We start from the raw sequence: 18,388 nt of genomic DNA, 5'->3' as shown, positions 1-18,388 counted from the left end.
AATTAGCAAATCATTTTGTTAACATTTGTTACTAACCAGATGTTGAAAATAAGAGTAGAAAACATGAACTTTGCCTTCCCGTATTAATTTCTCACTCAGAACTACATACATTTCCTAGTGGTTTTGGAATGGCTTGGTAGTTACTAGATGTTTCACAGTGGATACTGAGTAAGAAACCCTAAGATTCATACACTATGTCCAGAAGTTTGCAGACACGCCCTAAAACTGTTTTTAAGAAGCACTCATTGCAGACATATTGCTGTGTTCAAATGAGCAAACACGTAGAAAAGCATGAAACTCCATGGCACACTGTGAAGCAGCGGAACATGTGCCTATACACTCATTATGCACAATGCCAAACGTCAGATAGTAGAAGAGTAGTGGCTGAAGGGTAGTGAAGCTGTGTTTTCTGGAGAGATGCAGCTCCCCGCTTTTGTTGCGCAAATGTATTCTGTGGCTGAATGCAATCAAATCCTCACAGCAATGTTCCATCATTTAGTCTAAAGCTCTCCCAGGAAGGTACGAAATGTTACTATGGCAAAGGGAAACACAGTCTGTAATATCACCTTTAATTTCAGAAGAAATGTTGGACAAACAGGCGTCTGGAAACTTCTGGCCACATCGTGTCACTAAATAATACAACTACGCTTGAAAGGGTAACAACAGTAAAAGATGTCTGGGAGAGTGAGGGCGTCGCTTAAACGTAGGCTCTGGCTGTGTCTGCGTCAGACACGGGTTTGTGGATTTTCTGACCCTGACTGGCCGCATAGTATGCTCTGTAAAAAATAAATAGAATACAAAAAAAGATGTTTTAGGTTAAAAGAGAAAGACAGTTAACAAGATCCAATAGTTATAGAGTTTAATGAGCTATAAAATGAACTAAATCTGTCACAAAACCATAGCAATTCTGATTATTTATAATATTGTTGATATAGGCTTTCAGTCTTCAGTAGTTTGTTATAAACCACTCTCTCTCTCTCTCTCTCTCTCTCTCTCTCTCTCTCTCACCCACTCACCCTTTCGGTTTTGGTGTGGAAGTGTCTTTGCAGGCGCAGCAAAGCAAAGCTCCACCCAGAATTGACAGCGAAGATCCACCCCATCCGAGATACAGCCCCGCCCCCAGCTCAAACCTGGAGAGGGAAAAAAAAAAGACAGTGAGAGAAAGAGAGCTGTTACTACTGTAAGTAATGGATTGCTTTGTTGTTACCAAGAAAGAAGGAAGATAATAGAAGCATTAAGGAAGACCTAGAAGGAGAGGAAGGATGGGATGAGAAGAGGGAAGGAGAGAGGAGAGACAGTTAATAGATGAGGATAAAAGAAAGCAACAGAAAGAAAGGCAAAGAGAGAGGGAAAAAGAGAGAGGAGGAGGGTGGGGGGGCGATTGTTGTGTAATTACTTTATTCCTCCATATAGTGGGTTGGAGAAGTCCTGAACAATTCGAGCAGCGTACCAGGACACAGCTGTTATTGCACACAGACCTGAGGAGAGAATAAAATCCATAAGACCATTTAACCCATCAACAGAAACATACACAACAAACAACATAACACACTGCATGTTGTGGGAACAAGATAATTAAACCATGACCCACATCCTAGTAAGTCATCACCATGACTTCACTCATTGCCATGGCTTACTCCCCTGTGGCCAAAACTTACTTTTCTCATTCCCACAGCTTATGAAATTATACAATTTCACAATTTCATTTCTACTCTTTAGCAAGTTATCTTTATGATCATTCATTCATTCATTCATTCATTATCTGTAAGCGCTTATCCAGTTCAAGGTCGCGGTGGGTCCAGAGCCTGGAATCATTGGGCGCAAGGCGGGAATACACCCTGGAGGGGGCGCTTGTCCTTCACAGGGCAACACACACACACACACATTCACTCACACACTCACACCTACGGACACGTTTGAGTCGTCAAACACACCAGTGTGTTTTTGGACTGTGGGAGGAAACCGGAGCACCCAGAGGAAACCCACGCAGACACAGGGAGAACACACCAAACTCCACACAGACAGTCACACGGAGGAAACCCACGCAGACACAGGGAGAACACACCAAACTCCTCACAGACAGTCACCCGGAGGAAACCCACGCAGACACAGGGAGAACACACCACACTCCTCACAGACAGTCATCAGACAGAACCGAACCCACAACCTCCAGGCCCCTGTGTGACTGCGACACTACCTGCTGCGCCACCGTGCCGCCCTATCTTTATGATCTTATTATCTTATTTGCACACAACTGTTCACAGTGTTGTGGTTATTACTTAATCCTCTTGTTAACACATCACAGAAAGAGGTGGCCACACATTTATTATCAGTGATGTCACCAGTGGAGCTTTGTAATTTTCCATATTAAAGATTATTGTTACCAGAATGCTGTATAATAATTTATAATTTAAGCAAATTTAATTCAACAATTTTAGAAGGTGATCTAAAGTGTTTTTAAATTTGTTTTGAGTTGATGTTATTTATTTTTTTTTTACTAAATTGAAATTCAGCTTTGCAAGCTTTAATTTAAATAGCTTATTTCTCTTAAATTAAACCAATTCAATTCCTTGTTATAACTTTCATTCCCTCATTTATTCATACATTGAATGGTTTGTTATCATATGAAGTCATTTATTTTAAGTGAACACAGTGAAATCCCACCTGCGAGGATGAAGAGGATTCCCCCTGTCACAGCGACCTTGGCCTTGGTCTGGTCATTGGAGCTACCGATACGAATGCACTTTAGCCCCAAGATGGACACAATCATCGAGGCAAGGCCCAGAATCATAGACACGATCATCAAAGCTCGACAAGCCTGAAGGAAAGCTGAAAAACAGAGGAGAACCCACTTAAATACAGCTTTAAAAACAATTACAGAAGCACTGGTAAATTATCAGGAAACAGTACGTTCAGTGATATCTTAAAAGGGAAATGTCATAATCTTTAATCTTAATGAGGAGTTCTAAACTGAATTATTGTTATGTTTCAAAACTTTCACTAAATTTATTAAAACAAATACACCTCAGTCAGAGGATTTTTCATATAATTTAATCATTTTAAAAGATAACAGTTTAATACATTCATTCAAATTCTAATCAGAAATATGGCTCTTGTCTCTAAAATAAACACAAACACAAAGAACAACAGAAAGAAAGCATTTAAAACAAACAAGTAAAATATTAGAGTAAATTTTCCAGTATTATAAAATCTTACATTAAAATTTAAATTTAAATTGGCCAACTTCCTGGTCATGTGACTGTGACATTAAACGGCTGCTGTAAGAGATAATTGCCAAATGAACAATTACTGCTTAATAAAAGTCCTCTTTATTTCCTGATTAACGGTCCTCCATAAAAGTTTCTAGACCTAATGTGAAGTAATTAGTCTTACTGATGGAAAAATGGAAGAAAACATTAGTGGGTCAAGACAGCAACACAATTTCATTGAAAAGAAAATGGCGCTCACTTCCTAAACCCAGCAGTGTGTCAAAGTTTCTGCAATCAACGATTCCAGAGCTGTCTTCAGCACACGAGTGCCATAAGTTTTCATACTGACGGTTGGAGATGATCACACTGCCAGAAAACGATGAAACTTTCCAGTAGTCATTAGCCAGAGCTGTGCCAATCACCAACCAGGAGGCAACACCCAACAAAAACCCAGTTACCTCCAAAGCAGTCGACATTTTTGTACAAAAATCCTTTCAAAGACACAGAATATAGGTAGATAAACTAAAGACACACAAAGCCAAATTCTCAATATTATTGTCCTAATATCCTCTGAAGTCACAAGATATCCTCTGTGATCCTCTTTACACGACTGTCCTCCCAGAATAAGTTTCCCTACACTCAGACGGCAGGACTTTAGCCTTTACCCAAAGCCATAAAACCCTCGGCCGCACCCAGGGCCCCCACTCTACTCTCGATAATGATGCTCTTGATTGTGGGCGTAGAGCTAGTGACTAGTGCTCTAATAAAAACTATTACCATGTTTGGCTATCTCTATGACTGGTACCTGTTTTGTGTACTTAAACATTCACAAAACATTCATTACCATCATTACAGTACTAAACTCTTTAAAATAAAGGCTCATGCAGGGTGTCTGGCCTGGGTTCAAATCTAAGATCAACTACTGTCTGGTGTAGAACCACTACATTAAGTGAAGTGACCATCATTTTTACAGTCAAATCAATCACTCTTTACCAAATACCATCTATTTACCAAATATCAAATGCCAAATGTGGCTCATCTGCAGAGAGAACAGCTACCAAAGGGGCATTTACTATCCTCCGCTGTGAAACTGTGATAAGGTTTTATGGCTGAAATGAACCACCATGACCTACTTCTCCTTACCTCCATCAGGTATTGTGTGTTTCATACATGGCTCACAGTATCAGTGTTGGTTTCATTATACACTAGAAGCCTAATTATAAAGTAACATAAATCTTGGCAGTTGTTATATACTGGTTTATACTGTTATCATATTAATGATATTAATAAACAACCAACAAATATTTGTTGACTCCATTTACGGGTAAAGAGCTTTTAATGACACTAAGGCATCTCAAACATGTTTATTCATTTCCCAAATGCCAATGAAGCATTGCTTTCAATGAGACAGGGAAACAGTTGGAGTTTGTTCTCCAAATACTGAATGTACTCTCCACATATTGACTTTATTCTCGAAATAGTAATGAGATAGTATATTTAATTTAATTTAATATTTATTAAGTTTCTAATTATACTGATTTATTCATAAAAGATTGACTTTTTAAAATGTGCTTAACATGCCACATTCTGACAGACCGATACAATACAGACCTTTCCCCAATTACAACATTTATTAGTTACCTGACGTAACTCAAAATAGATTAGTATAACATTACCAACACTATTCATAGCCAAATCACAGACAACGTCTCGGCCATTTGGCTGAGATTAACAAAAAAGTCTCTAAGTGTCCAAAAAACGTCCAAATGTCCAAAAAGTGTTTTGGAATCAAGGTTATTACATTTGCATTAAAAAGTATTCATAAATCAGAAATTCATTCCATCAGTTTATACAATGGCGAAACCAGCAGGAAGCTAATCCAGTGAGTCACAGTGTCACAGGCCGAAATGATCAGTGTTTTGGTTTCACAGTCAAATAATTTCAGAAGAGAGTCAGAACCATGTTGGGCTTTTCAAACCTGAGCTTTATGGCTTTATTAGCCTTGGTTAATGGTTTGTTTCTGTTATGGCTCAAAGTCCATTAATCAGTCTCTCTCTCTCTCTCTCTCTCTCTCTCTCTCTCTCTCTCTCTCTCTCTCTCTCGCCCTCTGCTGGAGGACAAAGGCAGAGCATCCAATGATGAATATACTCATAATGTCCAGCTAGTTTTAATGATAGATGTGTACTAAAAACTGTGTACACTCGTTTTTTTTACATGCACACGGAAACATAGTTGAATGAACTTGGCTTTATTCTGATTTCTCCCAGAACATGTGCTGTTTTGTTTTACTGTGTACTGTAAACTGTATATGGTTAAAATGACAAAATCCCCTGGCACTCGATATCTCAAACCTCTTCGTATTCTGCAATAGTAAGCTTAAACTGTTGTGAGAGATCATCCTAACTCTCTATGGGTAAAGTGGGATGCACCCCCCCCCCCACACCACCACCACCACCCATTGTTCTAACAGTTGTTTAAAATGTTTAAAATCACAATGCCAAAGGGGTGTTTTTAAGGCAGAACATTTATAGCCATTCCTGTAGGCCTCATTTAGCAATAAATCTTCCTGACATTCTCTTATTAAAACATTTGTGAAATGTGTTTATTAAATATCAAAGAGAGACGTAGGTTTATTCTGCATTCCTAAAATATTCTTTTAATTAAAGGTGTATGCTGTTATTGTCTTTCAACTAGGCGTTCACATTGCCAAAACTGAATCATACCAAGAGAAGCTAGTTGAGTTTTTACTTTTGCTTTCATGATAATTAATAATGCATCATATTTTAACACCAGTACACCTACAGTGAGAGGGGGTGTGGCCCTACAAACAGGTTGGACAGGTGAGGTTTCCAAGTGACTTCATCAAGAAATTTCACTAAACCTGTCCCAATGACTTTCACATGTCACAGACATACAAACCCATGTTAGACGAGCAAGAACAGACTCTCTCAAAAAGAGAGAACAAGTTCAATGTGACTACTGCCACAGCAGCTGGTACAACACAAGAGAAGATTTGCCTTTGGACCCGTAACTTTTTGGGATAAAATGCTAAACATTGACATCGGGGGGACACACAACTTGCACCCTGCAAAACTGAGAATTAGAAGCTCCCTGACGTCTCCTGAAGGGCCGACCGTTCATAAAAAGCTCTAGTAAGGTGTTATGGTACAGACCAGAAGGTCCACCCCAATTCAAACGCTCCTGCTGCTTAGCATCACTCTGAAATGTAAGTCTACAGTCTCTGTGCCTACAGTTCCTTTAGATTTGTACTAGTTAATGCAGGTAACCAAAGCAACCAAAGAACGAGGGAAAATTGTGTGATGATAATAATGGTTATTCCATTAATAGACTTCCTACATTAGCCTAGCGCCACTGGAAACAAACTGAAGAAGCTAATTTGGATGCTTGACTTAAAGTGTTGAACTCAGTGATCTGCAGCTGAGCACAAGTTTTGTGTTACTTTCCTCTTGTAAATCAAGTTAGAGCTGTTCGTTATTTGTATTCTGAGGTGCTCCAGTGTCAAAGCTGACTCATGACGTGAATCGGTGTATTGCAGCGAGATACACGTCTCTTTGCTCTAGAAAAGTATAAGTAAATCAGTCAGTGGGTAATCACTGGAATGTAAGGTTTCTTGTGTGACCAGACGCTTCTGAGTTATACTGCCTCTAGGCTCTACAACGTGTCTTAATTACATTAAACATGTTTCTCCAGTGACTCAAACTTTGAAAATTAGTCGATATACAAGAAAAGTGTGGTGTATATGTAGTAATCTCTTTAGGGAAATTAGAGGAACGTAATCCCCGAGAGCAAGGAGATGGCGGACTGTTTTCCCACTGAGGGCAAAGTGGGAGGTCCACTAGTGTTTTACACAGGGTTTTCTGGGCGGACCGCTGGTGATTAAACAGAATTTAAGACAAAATGCCACATTTTAGCACGTTTACATTCACAGTCCAATTTACATTTTTTCCCCTTCATTAGGTTCTTTTGTTATCTTTTATAAATAAATTAGTAAATAATTTTAATCCAGCACAGTGTCAACGTTTTTAGTATAACCATTTTATATCAGGCTTTTACTCATTATTATAGCTCTCATAGTTGTTGGTAATATTTGTATTCGTTTATTTTCCAGAATAAAAGTCTCTGTGAATTTAAAATCTGTTTGAGGAGATTATAAATGAGTTATATCCTGTAGAGGACAGTAATCTGAGGGGTTCGATGGAGGACCAGCAGTGGTCTACAGTCAGTGGTGTGCCAGCCTTTTTATGCCAGTGGACCGATATATGCTCGCTGTCTGGAATATTTTTATCTTAAAATTCTGCCTCAATTTTTGTTAGTAAAAATAAATAATTTTCCTAGATACAGTTGGCTAACTATAGCCAGAATAAAATATAAGAAAAAAGGAAAATTTATTGCATTTTTATAAGCATTTCCAGAACCTGAAAAAATTCCAAAATACAAATCCTTTACATTTTTCCCTTATTTTTGTGATCCATATTAAGTGAAACACAATGAGGTAAACTTAAAATCCCAGTATTTTCCATCATCTGTAGATGCATCTCTGCTGCCGCCTCCGCAAAACCTCTCAATGAAATCAGTGAATATGAGACATCTGCTGAAGTGGAGCTCCCTGCAGGAGAACTGCAGGACCATCAGCTACTCCGTCAAGTTTCAGGGGTGAGTTATACTTGCTTATGAAGTTTCTGACCGTGTGTGGACTGATTCTATTGTTCCATCAGCCATGAGTTTTTAGGGAGGCGATGTGAGGTGGATGTGAACGATACGTTAATGTAGTATTGTTGTGCAGTGATGTAATCAAAGTTTTGCACACATTGACACTGTACATTGTTGACATGTGTCAGACAGGTTTACCCTTAGACTTTAGCCTGTCCCATCATTGCACAGCTCCCTGTCCATGGTGTGTTCAGTGATAGGGCTGTTGTTAAGAGTCTTGCTCAAAGCAGCAAGAGAATTGAAGCCCAGTCTGGGGTATGGATAGCAGTGCTGTTACCATGCTGTGCTACATTTTGAAGGAAGATTATGAAAAACAGGAATTTATTTTCCTATCAAGCTTAAATTGTAAACACATTAATATTAATTCCAAATTGCGTTAAAATCATGTTAATTCCAGCCTGTGATGTGTGTGTCCTGTAGTGAGTATGAGACACAAATACTGAATGGAAGCTGGGTCGATGCGTACGAATGCCAGAACATCACTCAGACCGAGTGTGATCTGACGTATGATCTCGGCTCGGACTCTGATTACATCATTGGGGTCCAGGCACAGTGTGGTGGACAGATCTCGTGGTCACAGCTTTCTTCGACCTTCAACCGCAGAGACAGTAAGGCATTTATAATACTGGTCATGTATATTCGGTTTTACATCACATCACGGTGCTCCAGCAGATAGTGTTGCAGTCACACAGCTTCAGGGACCTGGAGATTGTGGGTTCAAGTCCTGCTCCGGGTGACTCTGTAAGGAGTTTGGTGTGTTCTCCGTGTCCGCGTGGGTTTCCTCCTGCGGTCCAAAAACACACGTTAGTAGGTTTGGCGACTCAAAAAGTGAGTGTGTGTCACCCTGTGAAGGCCTGGCGCTCCAGGGTGTGTTTCTGCCCTGCACCCAATGATTCTGGGTAGGGTCTGGACCCACCCTGAAGACAAAACATGTATATAATATTTGTGACACCATATAAAACAGCAAATTAGTTTTTAATGTTCATTCATTCATTATCTGTAACCGCGTATCCAGTTCAGGGTCGCGGTGGGTCCAGAGCCTACCTGGAATCATTAGGCGCAAGGCGGGAATACTCCCTGGAGGGGGTGCCAGTCCTTCACAGGGCAACACAGACACTCACACATTCACTCACACACTCACACCTATGGACACTTTTGAGTCGCCACCTACCAACGTGTTTTTGGACTGTGGGAGGAAACCAGAGCACCTGGAGGAAACCCACGCAGACACAGGGAGAACACAGAGCAGTCGAGCAGTCACCTGGAGCAGGAATCGAACCCACAACCTCCAGGCCCCTGATGCTGTGTGACTGCGACACTACCTGCTGCGCCACCGTGTCGCCCGTTTTTTAATGTTATGAATTAAAATTGTTTTTATACATAAAGCCACATACACATCATATAATGTTAATATAAAATAAAAAAAACAGCTATAATCATTTTCTTTAATAAACCAGTGAAGAAACGGTCTGGGAACAGATGGGCTTAAATCTCTTTAGCCTTACCTCTTTTAAAAATGTTACACACTATACAGATCTCATTTCAGTCTGGTGTTTTTTTCCTTGTCAGCTGTGCTGTTGGCTCCAAACATGACTGTGACTGTGCAAGGAAACCTCATCCAGGTGGGCTTCAGTGAGCTCCCTTCAACGATCACCATAAACCTCCAGGTGTGGAGGGAGGGAGACGAGCAGAGTGTGAGTACAATTCAAACACTTTCCAATAGATTCTGACTAATTCCCTCTCACTGTTACAGAGCATACAGTACAGTGTTACATGTTTACAGAATAATAAGTGTTAGTTTATTTATTAATAAGTGGACACCACATTTTAAGGGCTTAAATATATGGGACATTTGAGTCTACACTAACCAGCCTTTTCTCGTTGCAGGTCTTTAGTGAAGTGGTCAAAACACAGACGTATCACTACTCCCTGGATGCTGAGAAGAGTGAAGGAACACACTGTGTGAAGGCAGAGGCTCGGCTGGAGAGCATCAACAAAACCAGCAGCACTGAAAAACAGTGCTTCTCTATACAGAGTGAGGCTAATTCCCAGCTGGGACTTGTGTCCTGACTGTCAAATGTTTGGGTCCAACACTTTTTAATTTTTTTTCTCTTTTTGCTCTCTCTCCATACAATCACTAAACCTATGCTCACAGTAACAAATGACAAAATGCAATGGGTTCAAGGTGTCTCCATTATTTCCTAACCAACCTAAACTGCTGTTTTTTTGTGTCTAGGACACCAGTCTGCTTGGCTGAAGCCTGTCGCTCTGAGCACTGCTGTGGTGATGATCGTGCTCCTTGCTGTGGCACTCGGCTGGAGGTTACCACACTGTGGTCCATGGCTCAAACAAGCACTGTGTCCAAAAGAACCACTGCCTCATGTACTGGTCAGCATACCATCAATTTAGTGCCACAGAACTGAAAGCAAAAATGTTAGAAAGAATATTTGGTACAAAACAAATAAGCCAGTGCTCCTATTAGGAAGACTCTGTTTCAATTTGGACATGATATTATGTAGTTGTACAGTGTTAAGCCCTAACTTAATGGGAACTGACAGTTTTTATACAAGCAACCTTATCATCAATTCCACACATTATTCAGTCTCTCCCAATCACACACATTACCACTAATCCCAAGCATCACCTGAGATTGAATGGGTGATCTCCTGATGACAAGACTTTAACAGATTTTATCTGGTTTAACGTGCAGTGTGAACTAGATATTCTCAATAAATGTACATGATTTGAGGCACAGGATCATTTATAGTAGCTGGTTTATTCTGCTTTTTAGTGATTAATGCATGTTGTTATTTTACAGAACTAACTTAGACATATGTGTCTTACTGTTTTTAGATTGAGGGTTGGCCGATCCACATTAAGACCTTTTCCTCCAAACTTCTGCTGGAGCCCACCCATTCTGTCATACTGCTACATCCTTTAGAGGCGCAGGACTGAGTGTACCAGAAAAAAAGGCAGCGTGTAATGAAAAGAGTCCTGCACAAGGAACATGGAGTTCTGGAAATGTGGAGCACAACTTAATAATGCAGTCGAGCAGCTGAAGTGATAGGAATACTGTTTAAAGAAGAAAAACGGATATGGAATTCACTAAAAACAGCCTCCGCTTCCAAAGTGCTGCCAGGGTCACCAATAACTGCAGTTTAAGTAACACATTTGGAGTGGCGTTTCTGGACCAGAACTCATGATCTTCCAATGTCAGTACCTAATGTTGTTGTGGAAGAATGCAACAAAATCTTTACAGCAATGTTTCAAAATCTAACGAGTAGAGGCTCTTACTGCAATAGACAAAAAAGACTATTTGTACATTTGGTGAAGATGTACATGGACAATGGACATTTTTAAAGGTAAAGCATCGCAACTCACTCCCTTACTCAGGTTTGGGAACTGCTCCACTAGGTGGTGCTATTCAGTGCTTTGTATCAAAGACACTGTGTGTCCTTATTTTTGTATTGGTCAGTTAGTGCTTTGGCATTAAAAGACCAAATTAATGTTAATTCATTCTTGGTCTGTAACCGTTTATCCAGTTCAGGGTCGCGGTGTGTCTGGAGCCTACCCGGAATCACTGGGTGGAACACTGGTGTGTTCCACTAATCAAGGGTGGAACACACCCTTCACAGGGCAACACACACACACACACATCTATGGACACTTTTGAGTCACCAGTCCACCTACCAATGTGTGTTTTTGTACCATGGGAGGAAACCTACACAGACACAGGGAAAACACAGACAGTCACCTGGAACACACCAAACTCCTCACAGACTCGAACCCACAACCTCCAGGTCCCTGGAGCTGTGTGACTGCAACACAACCTGCTGCACCACTGTGCTGCCCCAAAGCCCCAAAGAACAAGCAGTGCAATAACATCTGTTATAGAGCTGAAATAACTTTATTTATCCATGTCATTAGCACAATGTCACTCTCACAACAACTGAGAGAAATACATTTGTGTAAAATGTCAAGTGAAACATTCTCACACTAAGGTTAAAGGTGAAATCAGTCATTCTTATCAACAATATGTAAAATTAATGATTTTTTTACAATTATTTTTACAAACTGCAACTCACATCACATGAAGATCAACATGCTTTGCAGTTCCTGGATAGAACTTGAAGTGGCCATATTTTTTAAATGGTTTTTCAAACATCTCTGATATATCCAGGCCACGAGGTGTCAGTATAATGTCTCTTTCATAACATTAAGGAATATTACTGAAGAAAAGTGAGGTTACTCCTTTAACACAAAACAAAATCATCCTCAGGAATGAATGTGTCCGAATCAAATCAAAGGCATAATTGCCCACGGTAATGGTCGGTTTTGCGAGGATTTCCAGTACTGTGTTATCCGAGTTGTTCTATATTGAGTCTTACACACTTCCAGTAGGTGGTGCTCTACCAGGCGGGCCTTTCCTCAGCTTGTGCCAAAACTTGACCAGTGGCTCACGCCTCCTCCAGATGAGCTCATGACCATAAACAATGTACCACCTGAAAATGCATTAAATGAGAAGCTAGGGTAGAGACAGAAAAAAAAATTCTAAGCAATTTTTCAACGAGTAACAGGACACTTACACTCCGAACAGCACTCCTCCAAGGTGGGCTGCATGGTCCAGCATCCTCCAGCCCAGAAGAAGACCAACTGTATCCAAGGCAACCAGAGTTTTTAGAGCCTGGAGGGCAGCCAACAGAGATTCTCTATTAGTTTATGTGCTGTTTTAGTTCTCTGTGTAAAGTATGTAGCCATTCTGTTTGAATTTAGCTTCTATTATGTCACTGTCTAAATGTACGATACCGTAAGACAACCTTCATCAATATCCCGGCAAGAATGAAATATGAAATATGAACAGTATATTTATGTATAGTAATTGACAGAAGTACACAAAGTATGCATGCTGAGACAAAATGAGACACACACACTCTTACGTTTCCTGCTGTGAAACTGAGGATGGGCAGCAGAATGATTCCTAGTTTGGCCTCTGGTGTCTTACTGCATACAGCAGCCAGAACGGTCATCACGGCACCTGACTGATGTAAATATGATATTAAAATGATATATAAAAAATATTAACACTCAATTATTGTGAATTGCTGCGGAAATTGTAGTCTGCTATAAAATTTGAAAACATGCACTTTGCTATAAAGTTATTTTGAATATTCAGTCTGTATTTCATTCTTATGCTTTTATAGCTTTCTCTGTTATTTGAGCATCTGCAGTTCTGTCCATCATTGTGAACACACTGTTATGTAACATGTTTATGTGAAGGAAGAGTCTCCTGCTGCAGATCTGTTCTGATTAACTCATGACTGAAGACATAGATCTGCATTTGAGCATGTAATTACTGCTGTGCACTTCCTTTGAGTAGCAAAATAGAAATTAACTTACAGCTCCCAGAGAACGCCCTAGACGTCCAGTGGCTGTTTTACAAATGTAGCTGATCAATGTGGAGAACACACCTGATGAAGAGATCATAACCACAAAAAGTACTCATGTGTTGACATATGCCCACATTCCCACAGAATTCATTCATCCCTACTGTCTGATCATGCCTTTCATTTTCCCTGGAGGTCAAACACTTACCTCCAGACAGATACAGAGCCAAGAACTGCTCCCGGCCAAGCAGAGAAACGGCACTCGTGGAGAAGGTCCACAACACGTACATGTTGGCCATCATATGAAGGATGGAATAATGGCTGAAGGAAGAGAGGAGCATGGGAAGGCAACGTGTCTCTAAAAACAGAAGCAACAACTTCAAAAAAGCAAGTTATTTTCTTCACGTTAAGAAAGTGTCACTACACTGCCACCTGGTGGCCTGGATGTAGGTGATTCTGTAATGAACCTGTTTTAAACATGGCCATCCTCTCTTAGGGAACCCACTCTACTGAGCATAAACAGATTATCATCAGAACATATTTTCATCTCATTTGAGTTCACAGAGTGTAAGAAATAATCAATAAACAGCTTTATAAATAATTGTTATATTTTTTATAGTAAAAAATGGATTATTGCTCTTTTAAGTTAAGTTATTTAAGATTAATAAATTAATGAATTTCTCCACAGTGGACTAGTTCACAAGAAAACCACCCAGAGCAACACTATTTACATTTAAATTAATTAATTATAAAGAAATTCTGAGTCACTGGTGGTAACACTCACTGGAAACAGGGCTGGACGTGAAGAACTTGAACATGGTGCGTTGCATGAAAGGTATTCTCCAGCAGCAGAGCACTACAGTGTTCAGAGCTATGATACCTGAGGCAGAAAACCAAGCAGGTTTGTCAACAAGTCAGTCAATACTTCCGGATGACTTTGGCTCTGTCTCTTAATTAAGAAGAGAATCAGCTTATACTGGTTATCAACATGTTTCCAATCCAGGTCCAGAAACTGGACTGAAAGTGCAAATAGTGAGCACCCTTTTGATTAAAATATGAAAAAATGGGCACACTCCAAGCCAGGGTATAAAAATGGCCAGCCAGTATGACATTATAGCAGGGACTGGCTAGGTATAGTGTCACACTGGCTGGGAGATTTAAAATCCTGGCCTTAAACCTGGATTTGAACACCTCTGCACTATACCCTCAGGCCCTGCATGGTCAATTGTTCCTCCACCAGAATCACTTAAGAAATCACTTGAAAACTTTTAAATTATTCCATACAAACCTGTGGTTGTTTTCTGTCCCTCTGTCAGTCTGCTCCACCAGTCATCCACCACAGAAACAAGCAGGATCATCTTCTTCTGAAAGTCTGAGAGCTGATTCCACCAGTGGTGCCAGTGTGCATGGCTCTGTAATCCCAGATCAATAACAATATCAGTATTCAATTACAGAGTGTAACATCTTTAAAAATCTGTGCTATAACAGTTTACCTGTCCGTATTTCTTTAGTTTGTCCTCTCTGGCCTCTTCCATGGTGGTCTCCACTCGGTATTTAACTGCTTCATACTGTAAGACAGCAGCAGCACCGAAGGAGCATCCTGTAAACTGAAAGGGCATTAGAGTGGACAATACCTATTCCTGTGTAGTAATTCTTGATCAGGGACTTGACATTCATTCTGACATTTTGACGTTTCCTGGCCAAATAAAGGCAATACATTTTAGATATGTGTAAACCATTACCATTATATGGTAGGTCACTGCATAAAAAATTAATGAGAAAACTTGTAGGTTGCTTTATGGACAAAGACACTGTTGTAGAGGTAAGAGTGGGAAAAAACTGCCTGATGCCTGATCTATCCCACCATTTCTTCATTTCATGAGATAATTTGGGACCCATATAGTTCCTTGTCTCAGAAGATAAGAAGTAGCCTTACCCCCACTGTAAACACAAGGGGTCTGAATATGTGCCCTGGTTTTCTAGGAGGTGGGACAGGTGACCCAGGATGAGACGACACTGTATTCCTTTTAGAGACTGCTTCTCCCAAGTCTGGAGCTGAGTTTTCCTTTGGGATCTCCTTCCTGTTCTCTGGTTTTCTCTGAGCTTTCCGAAAGCCACATCTCTGTTGAGGATGAAGTGAGAACCTAGAAAAGAGGAAATATTACATCTAAACGTGACCTTGTTTGGGGAACTAATAAAATGCACCTTACATATGTCACTCTGTCATGAACAGATTTAAAAACAACCCAGACAGCACACCTCAGTGCGGCAGTAGAACATGAACATGGACATGGTTCAAGATGGGCATGGGTTCTGAGTTTGCTGGAATGACTAATAAGTTCCAGGTGGTCTGCCTGTAGTGGATAAATTTGGGCAGGTGAGTAATCCTCTGGGGCCCATATATGATCCAGGTCACATCACTCACCTTCGAGGGCATCCATATGTGGAGCCAACATTCAACTAAGGGACAAACCATTTAAAAAAAATTGATTTCTTGTTTATTACATCATTTGAACACAGCATATGTCCAATATATAGTGTGCTTCATATTTTTGTGAGGAATGGACCAATAGAAATGTTCCAAAAAGTTTTTGGAATAAAATAATTTTACATTGACTATCATTAAAAGTTAAGAAAGTTTTTTCCTTCTCCTGTAAAGTTATTATTTTAAGGATACATGCTTTTCATTGGACAGCGACGACATTAAAGCCTTGACAATATAACACTACAGTTTCTAAGTAGGCTTTCTGTGAATCTTTGGCAAACAGTAGACTTTAGATGTCTGGATACTATAACTCTAACTCTGAACGGTTCTGAGCCATCAGTAACTCCTTACCTGGAGGTTTTGATAAAGAGAATGAAGGAAGTATTCAGCTCTGTTTTGGTCCGATGCATAAACCCCCTCCACGCCATAGCTGACCTGCAGGAGAAACTGATAAAATGCAAACAAATTACAAGGCTGAAGTTCAGCTTATTCGATTTTTGTATTTCTAAATGAAGGACTGACTAGTAAATAAACCCACTCTGTATTAACGACACGCCTTTGTTTTTGTTTGAGACATTACTCTTACTCTTGCCGAATTACAGTCTGTTTAGGGGGCGTTTGTGTGTAATTTGGGGTTTTAAAAATATGTAGTTTATTCAGAAGTTCCTTTCTCTGCTGCTCTATGATATGCCTCTCGGGCTGTAATCAAAACCGCTCCTTATACTCCCTGCATAGTGCACTAAGGTCACACAACTAGAGCCTGTAGCAAAATATAGAGACATGTTACTTATATCTGGATATACATTTCTTAATAATAAACATATAACGAACTATTTGGGTTGGTTAAAGAAGCGTTATTTCATGACAGAGTGTACACTAGCTAGGGAGGAGGGAAGTATTTGAAACTGAGCCAAAGTTTGCGGACTGCATGCGCGCTGCAACAACAACATTTTCAAGAATATCATTGTTGCACCGAATTTGCGCATAAGCAAATATATGCGCAGTTATTTACTTTTTGCCCTTTACAACCCAGACAACACAGTTACCCCACACTGGAACAAGCAACTTTTAATCACGGGCTAAATTTTAGCCGTACATATTGATGATACCCTCCAGAGTCAGTGATGGGACCATTAAATATTTAAAATATATGGCCCATTTTGCAGAGTCTGGCAACATAAAATATCTAAAAACTTAGACAGTCCATTATGAGCCCCTGTTGACCCAATATATAGATAGTTACTGGGCTGCCCACTTTATGATACTGGACTCACTATAATCAACTATCTGTGTACCACCAAGAACCCATGAACAAACCGATTGCTGCTGACCAAGGTCCAACCAATGTGGGCCCAAGTGTGCCGATTGGAACTGTTATTTATTTAAATGAATAAAAACCATTCCTTTTCACTTTTATTGATGAATCACTTTACGTTAATTTCTTTGTAAATGCTAAGTGAACAAAAACTCTTAAATCATATCATAAAAATTAACACAAAATGAATGTAAAGCTTACTATATATAGTTTTCTTTGTTACATATAAATCATATTTAGCAAAGTCCATTATTTTTCACATAGTTAGCTTTATTGTTAGCATGTGTGTGTGTGTGTGTGTGTGTGTGTGTGTGTGTGTGTGTGTGGTATTAATGGAACATTTCCACTCTGAAACTGCCATGTGCCAAACAGCCTCCGAAATATGGATTCAAACAGCAAACTAGTTACATTAAATTGTGTGAGGCCTTAAGCTGCAAATGAGCAGTGAACATTGTCATTACTGATATTTTTTTTCAAATGCCTGTGTTTTTCATATTCATTAAGTGTTAACAAAGTAAAAACTGGTCACATGTCTCAGGGGATTTTTTCTATTTTTTATTTATTTATTTTTTAATTTCTTTTTTAGCAGCGATTGTAGCGTGGGAGAGAAAAAAATAGAGTTTGTATGTGCGTGCATTTGTATTTGTGTATGTGCCCATTTGGATTAACACACAGATCAGCGCTTTATCACAGGACCACCTGCTCACTGAAGAAGAGAAGAAAGAGGAGGAGGAGGAGGAGGAGGAGGAGGAGAAATGCTGAAGGATGAAGTTAAGAAAGAAAAACTGTGAGGGAGGAGGGAGCTTTGTATGAAATTGTTCCTGAATGAGTGTATGCTTTAATAAGTGATGGCCACAAAATGACTTAGTCTTACTTTTGGACACTATATATTTCTCACGGTGTTCCAGTCATTGCCAAGCCTTAGCAAGAGGTCATCAAAACAAGTTTTTTATTAGTTATCATGGGTTTAAGGAGATGTTGGAGGAATATAGAGGAATTTGTGGCCTTGACCTGGCAAGGTGTGGGGACAAGGTGTGGATTCATTTGTTGTCACCACTTAATTAATTCATGCTCATGTCTACAATGTTACAAGGTCTCAGCTGGACCTAGTCTTAATGTGTAGTTGAGAGTAAGTCCCAAGGTGTGGGAACAACACTTCATTTCTGGTCATGACATAGTACGTTATAGGAAGGACTTAACTGTCTTGTTTTTCCAGCTTACTAAATCATAGCCATGACACAAATCTCTTAATGTTCTTCTCATG

General features: G+C 39.8%; 3 protein-coding genes across 6 annotated transcripts; 1 reads left to right on the top strand and 2 right to left on the bottom strand.

The window, feature by feature from the left end:
- Positions 1 to 697: 697 nt before the first annotated feature.
- LOC136676088 (claudin-15-like) lies at positions 698 to 3,685 on the bottom strand. Its single transcript, XM_066652943.1, has 5 exons — positions 3,469 to 3,685; positions 2,665 to 2,829; positions 1,397 to 1,478; positions 1,017 to 1,130; positions 698 to 776 (listed from the first exon to the last, which is right to left on the bottom strand). The coding sequence occupies exons 1-5, from the start codon at positions 3,683 to 3,685 to the stop codon at positions 698 to 700; spliced, it is 657 nt and encodes a 218-aa protein (XP_066509040.1).
- Positions 3,686 to 6,117: 2,432 nt separating this feature from the next.
- Positions 6,118 to 11,842, top strand: LOC136676084 (interleukin-20 receptor subunit beta-like). 3 transcript variants are annotated; one of them, XM_066652938.1, is made up of 7 exons: positions 6,118 to 6,435; positions 7,760 to 7,883; positions 8,361 to 8,548; positions 9,510 to 9,634; positions 9,828 to 9,975; positions 10,177 to 10,322; positions 10,794 to 11,842. In XM_066652938.1, the coding sequence occupies exons 1-7, from the start codon at positions 6,372 to 6,374 to the stop codon at positions 10,893 to 10,895; spliced, it is 897 nt and encodes a 298-aa protein (XP_066509035.1). In that variant the 5' UTR covers positions 6,118 to 6,371; the 3' UTR covers positions 10,896 to 11,842. The 3 variants fall into 3 exon arrangements, with proteins under 3 accessions (XP_066509035.1, XP_066509034.1, XP_066509036.1); XM_066652937.1 differs by having other exon boundaries at positions 10,177 to 10,328; XM_066652939.1 differs by having other exon boundaries at positions 6,120 to 6,435; positions 7,741 to 7,883; positions 10,177 to 10,328.
- A 54-nt stretch (positions 11,843 to 11,896) lies between these two features.
- Positions 11,897 to 16,520, bottom strand: LOC136676083 (presenilin-associated rhomboid-like protein A, mitochondrial). Of its 2 annotated transcripts, none has more exons than XM_066652936.1 (11): positions 16,348 to 16,519; positions 16,161 to 16,256; positions 15,261 to 15,468; positions 14,818 to 14,931; positions 14,613 to 14,736; positions 14,109 to 14,204; positions 13,533 to 13,682; positions 13,338 to 13,408; positions 12,878 to 12,979; positions 12,527 to 12,624; positions 11,897 to 12,442 (listed from the first exon to the last, which is right to left on the bottom strand). In XM_066652936.1, the coding sequence occupies exons 2-11, from the start codon at positions 16,235 to 16,237 to the stop codon at positions 12,325 to 12,327; spliced, it is 1,158 nt and encodes a 385-aa protein (XP_066509033.1). In that variant the 5' UTR covers positions 16,238 to 16,256; positions 16,348 to 16,519; the 3' UTR covers positions 11,897 to 12,324. The 2 variants fall into 2 exon arrangements, 1 of the variants encoding a protein (XP_066509033.1); XR_010796236.1 differs by having other exon boundaries at positions 12,400 to 12,442; positions 12,870 to 12,979; positions 16,348 to 16,520.
- Between the last annotated feature and the right edge of the window lie 1,868 nt (positions 16,521 to 18,388).

Source organism: Hoplias malabaricus, chromosome X1, assembly GCF_029633855.1.
Source record: "Hoplias malabaricus isolate fHopMal1 chromosome X1, fHopMal1.hap1, whole genome shotgun sequence".
Taxonomy (NCBI): domain Eukaryota; kingdom Metazoa; phylum Chordata; class Actinopteri; order Characiformes; family Erythrinidae; genus Hoplias; species Hoplias malabaricus.
Note: the sequence above shows the minus strand (reverse complement) of the source record. Positions and strands in the feature narration are given on the sequence as shown.

Excerpts from the sequence above, each read along its gene's own strand:
- LOC136676088 (XM_066652943.1), bottom strand. The coding sequence starts at position 3,685 with ATGTCGACTGCTTTGGAGGTAACTGGGTTTTTGTTGGGTGTTGCCTCC. Across the intron at positions 2,830-3,468 it reads CACACTGCTGGGTTTAGGAA|CTTTCCTTCAGGCTTGTCGA; the intron begins GTGAGCGCCATT and ends TCTGTTTTTCAG. Across the intron at positions 1,131-1,396 it reads CCACTATATGGAGGAATAAA|GTTTGAGCTGGGGGCGGGGC; the intron begins GTAATTACACAA and ends TTCCCTCTCCAG.
- LOC136676084 (XM_066652937.1), top strand. The coding sequence starts at position 6,372 with ATGGTACAGACCAGAAGGTCCACCCCAATTCAAACGCTCCTGCTGCTT. Across the intron at positions 6,436-7,759 it reads GCTTAGCATCACTCTGAAAT|ATGCATCTCTGCTGCCGCCT; the intron begins GTAAGTCTACAG and ends CATCATCTGTAG. Across the intron at positions 9,976-10,176 it reads ACAGTGCTTCTCTATACAGA|GACACCAGTCTGCTTGGCTG; the intron begins GTGAGGCTAATT and ends TTTTGTGTCTAG.
- LOC136676083 (XM_066652936.1), bottom strand. The coding sequence starts at position 16,237 with ATGGCGTGGAGGGGGTTTATGCATCGGACCAAAACAGAGCTGAATACT. Across the intron at positions 15,469-16,160 it reads CTCTTTATCAAAACCTCCAG|GTTCTCACTTCATCCTCAAC; the intron begins GTAAGGAGTTAC and ends CCTCTTTTCTAG. Across the intron at positions 12,980-13,337 it reads TAGGGCGTTCTCTGGGAGCT|TCAGGTGCCGTGATGACCGT; the intron begins GTAAGTTAATTT and ends TATTTACATCAG.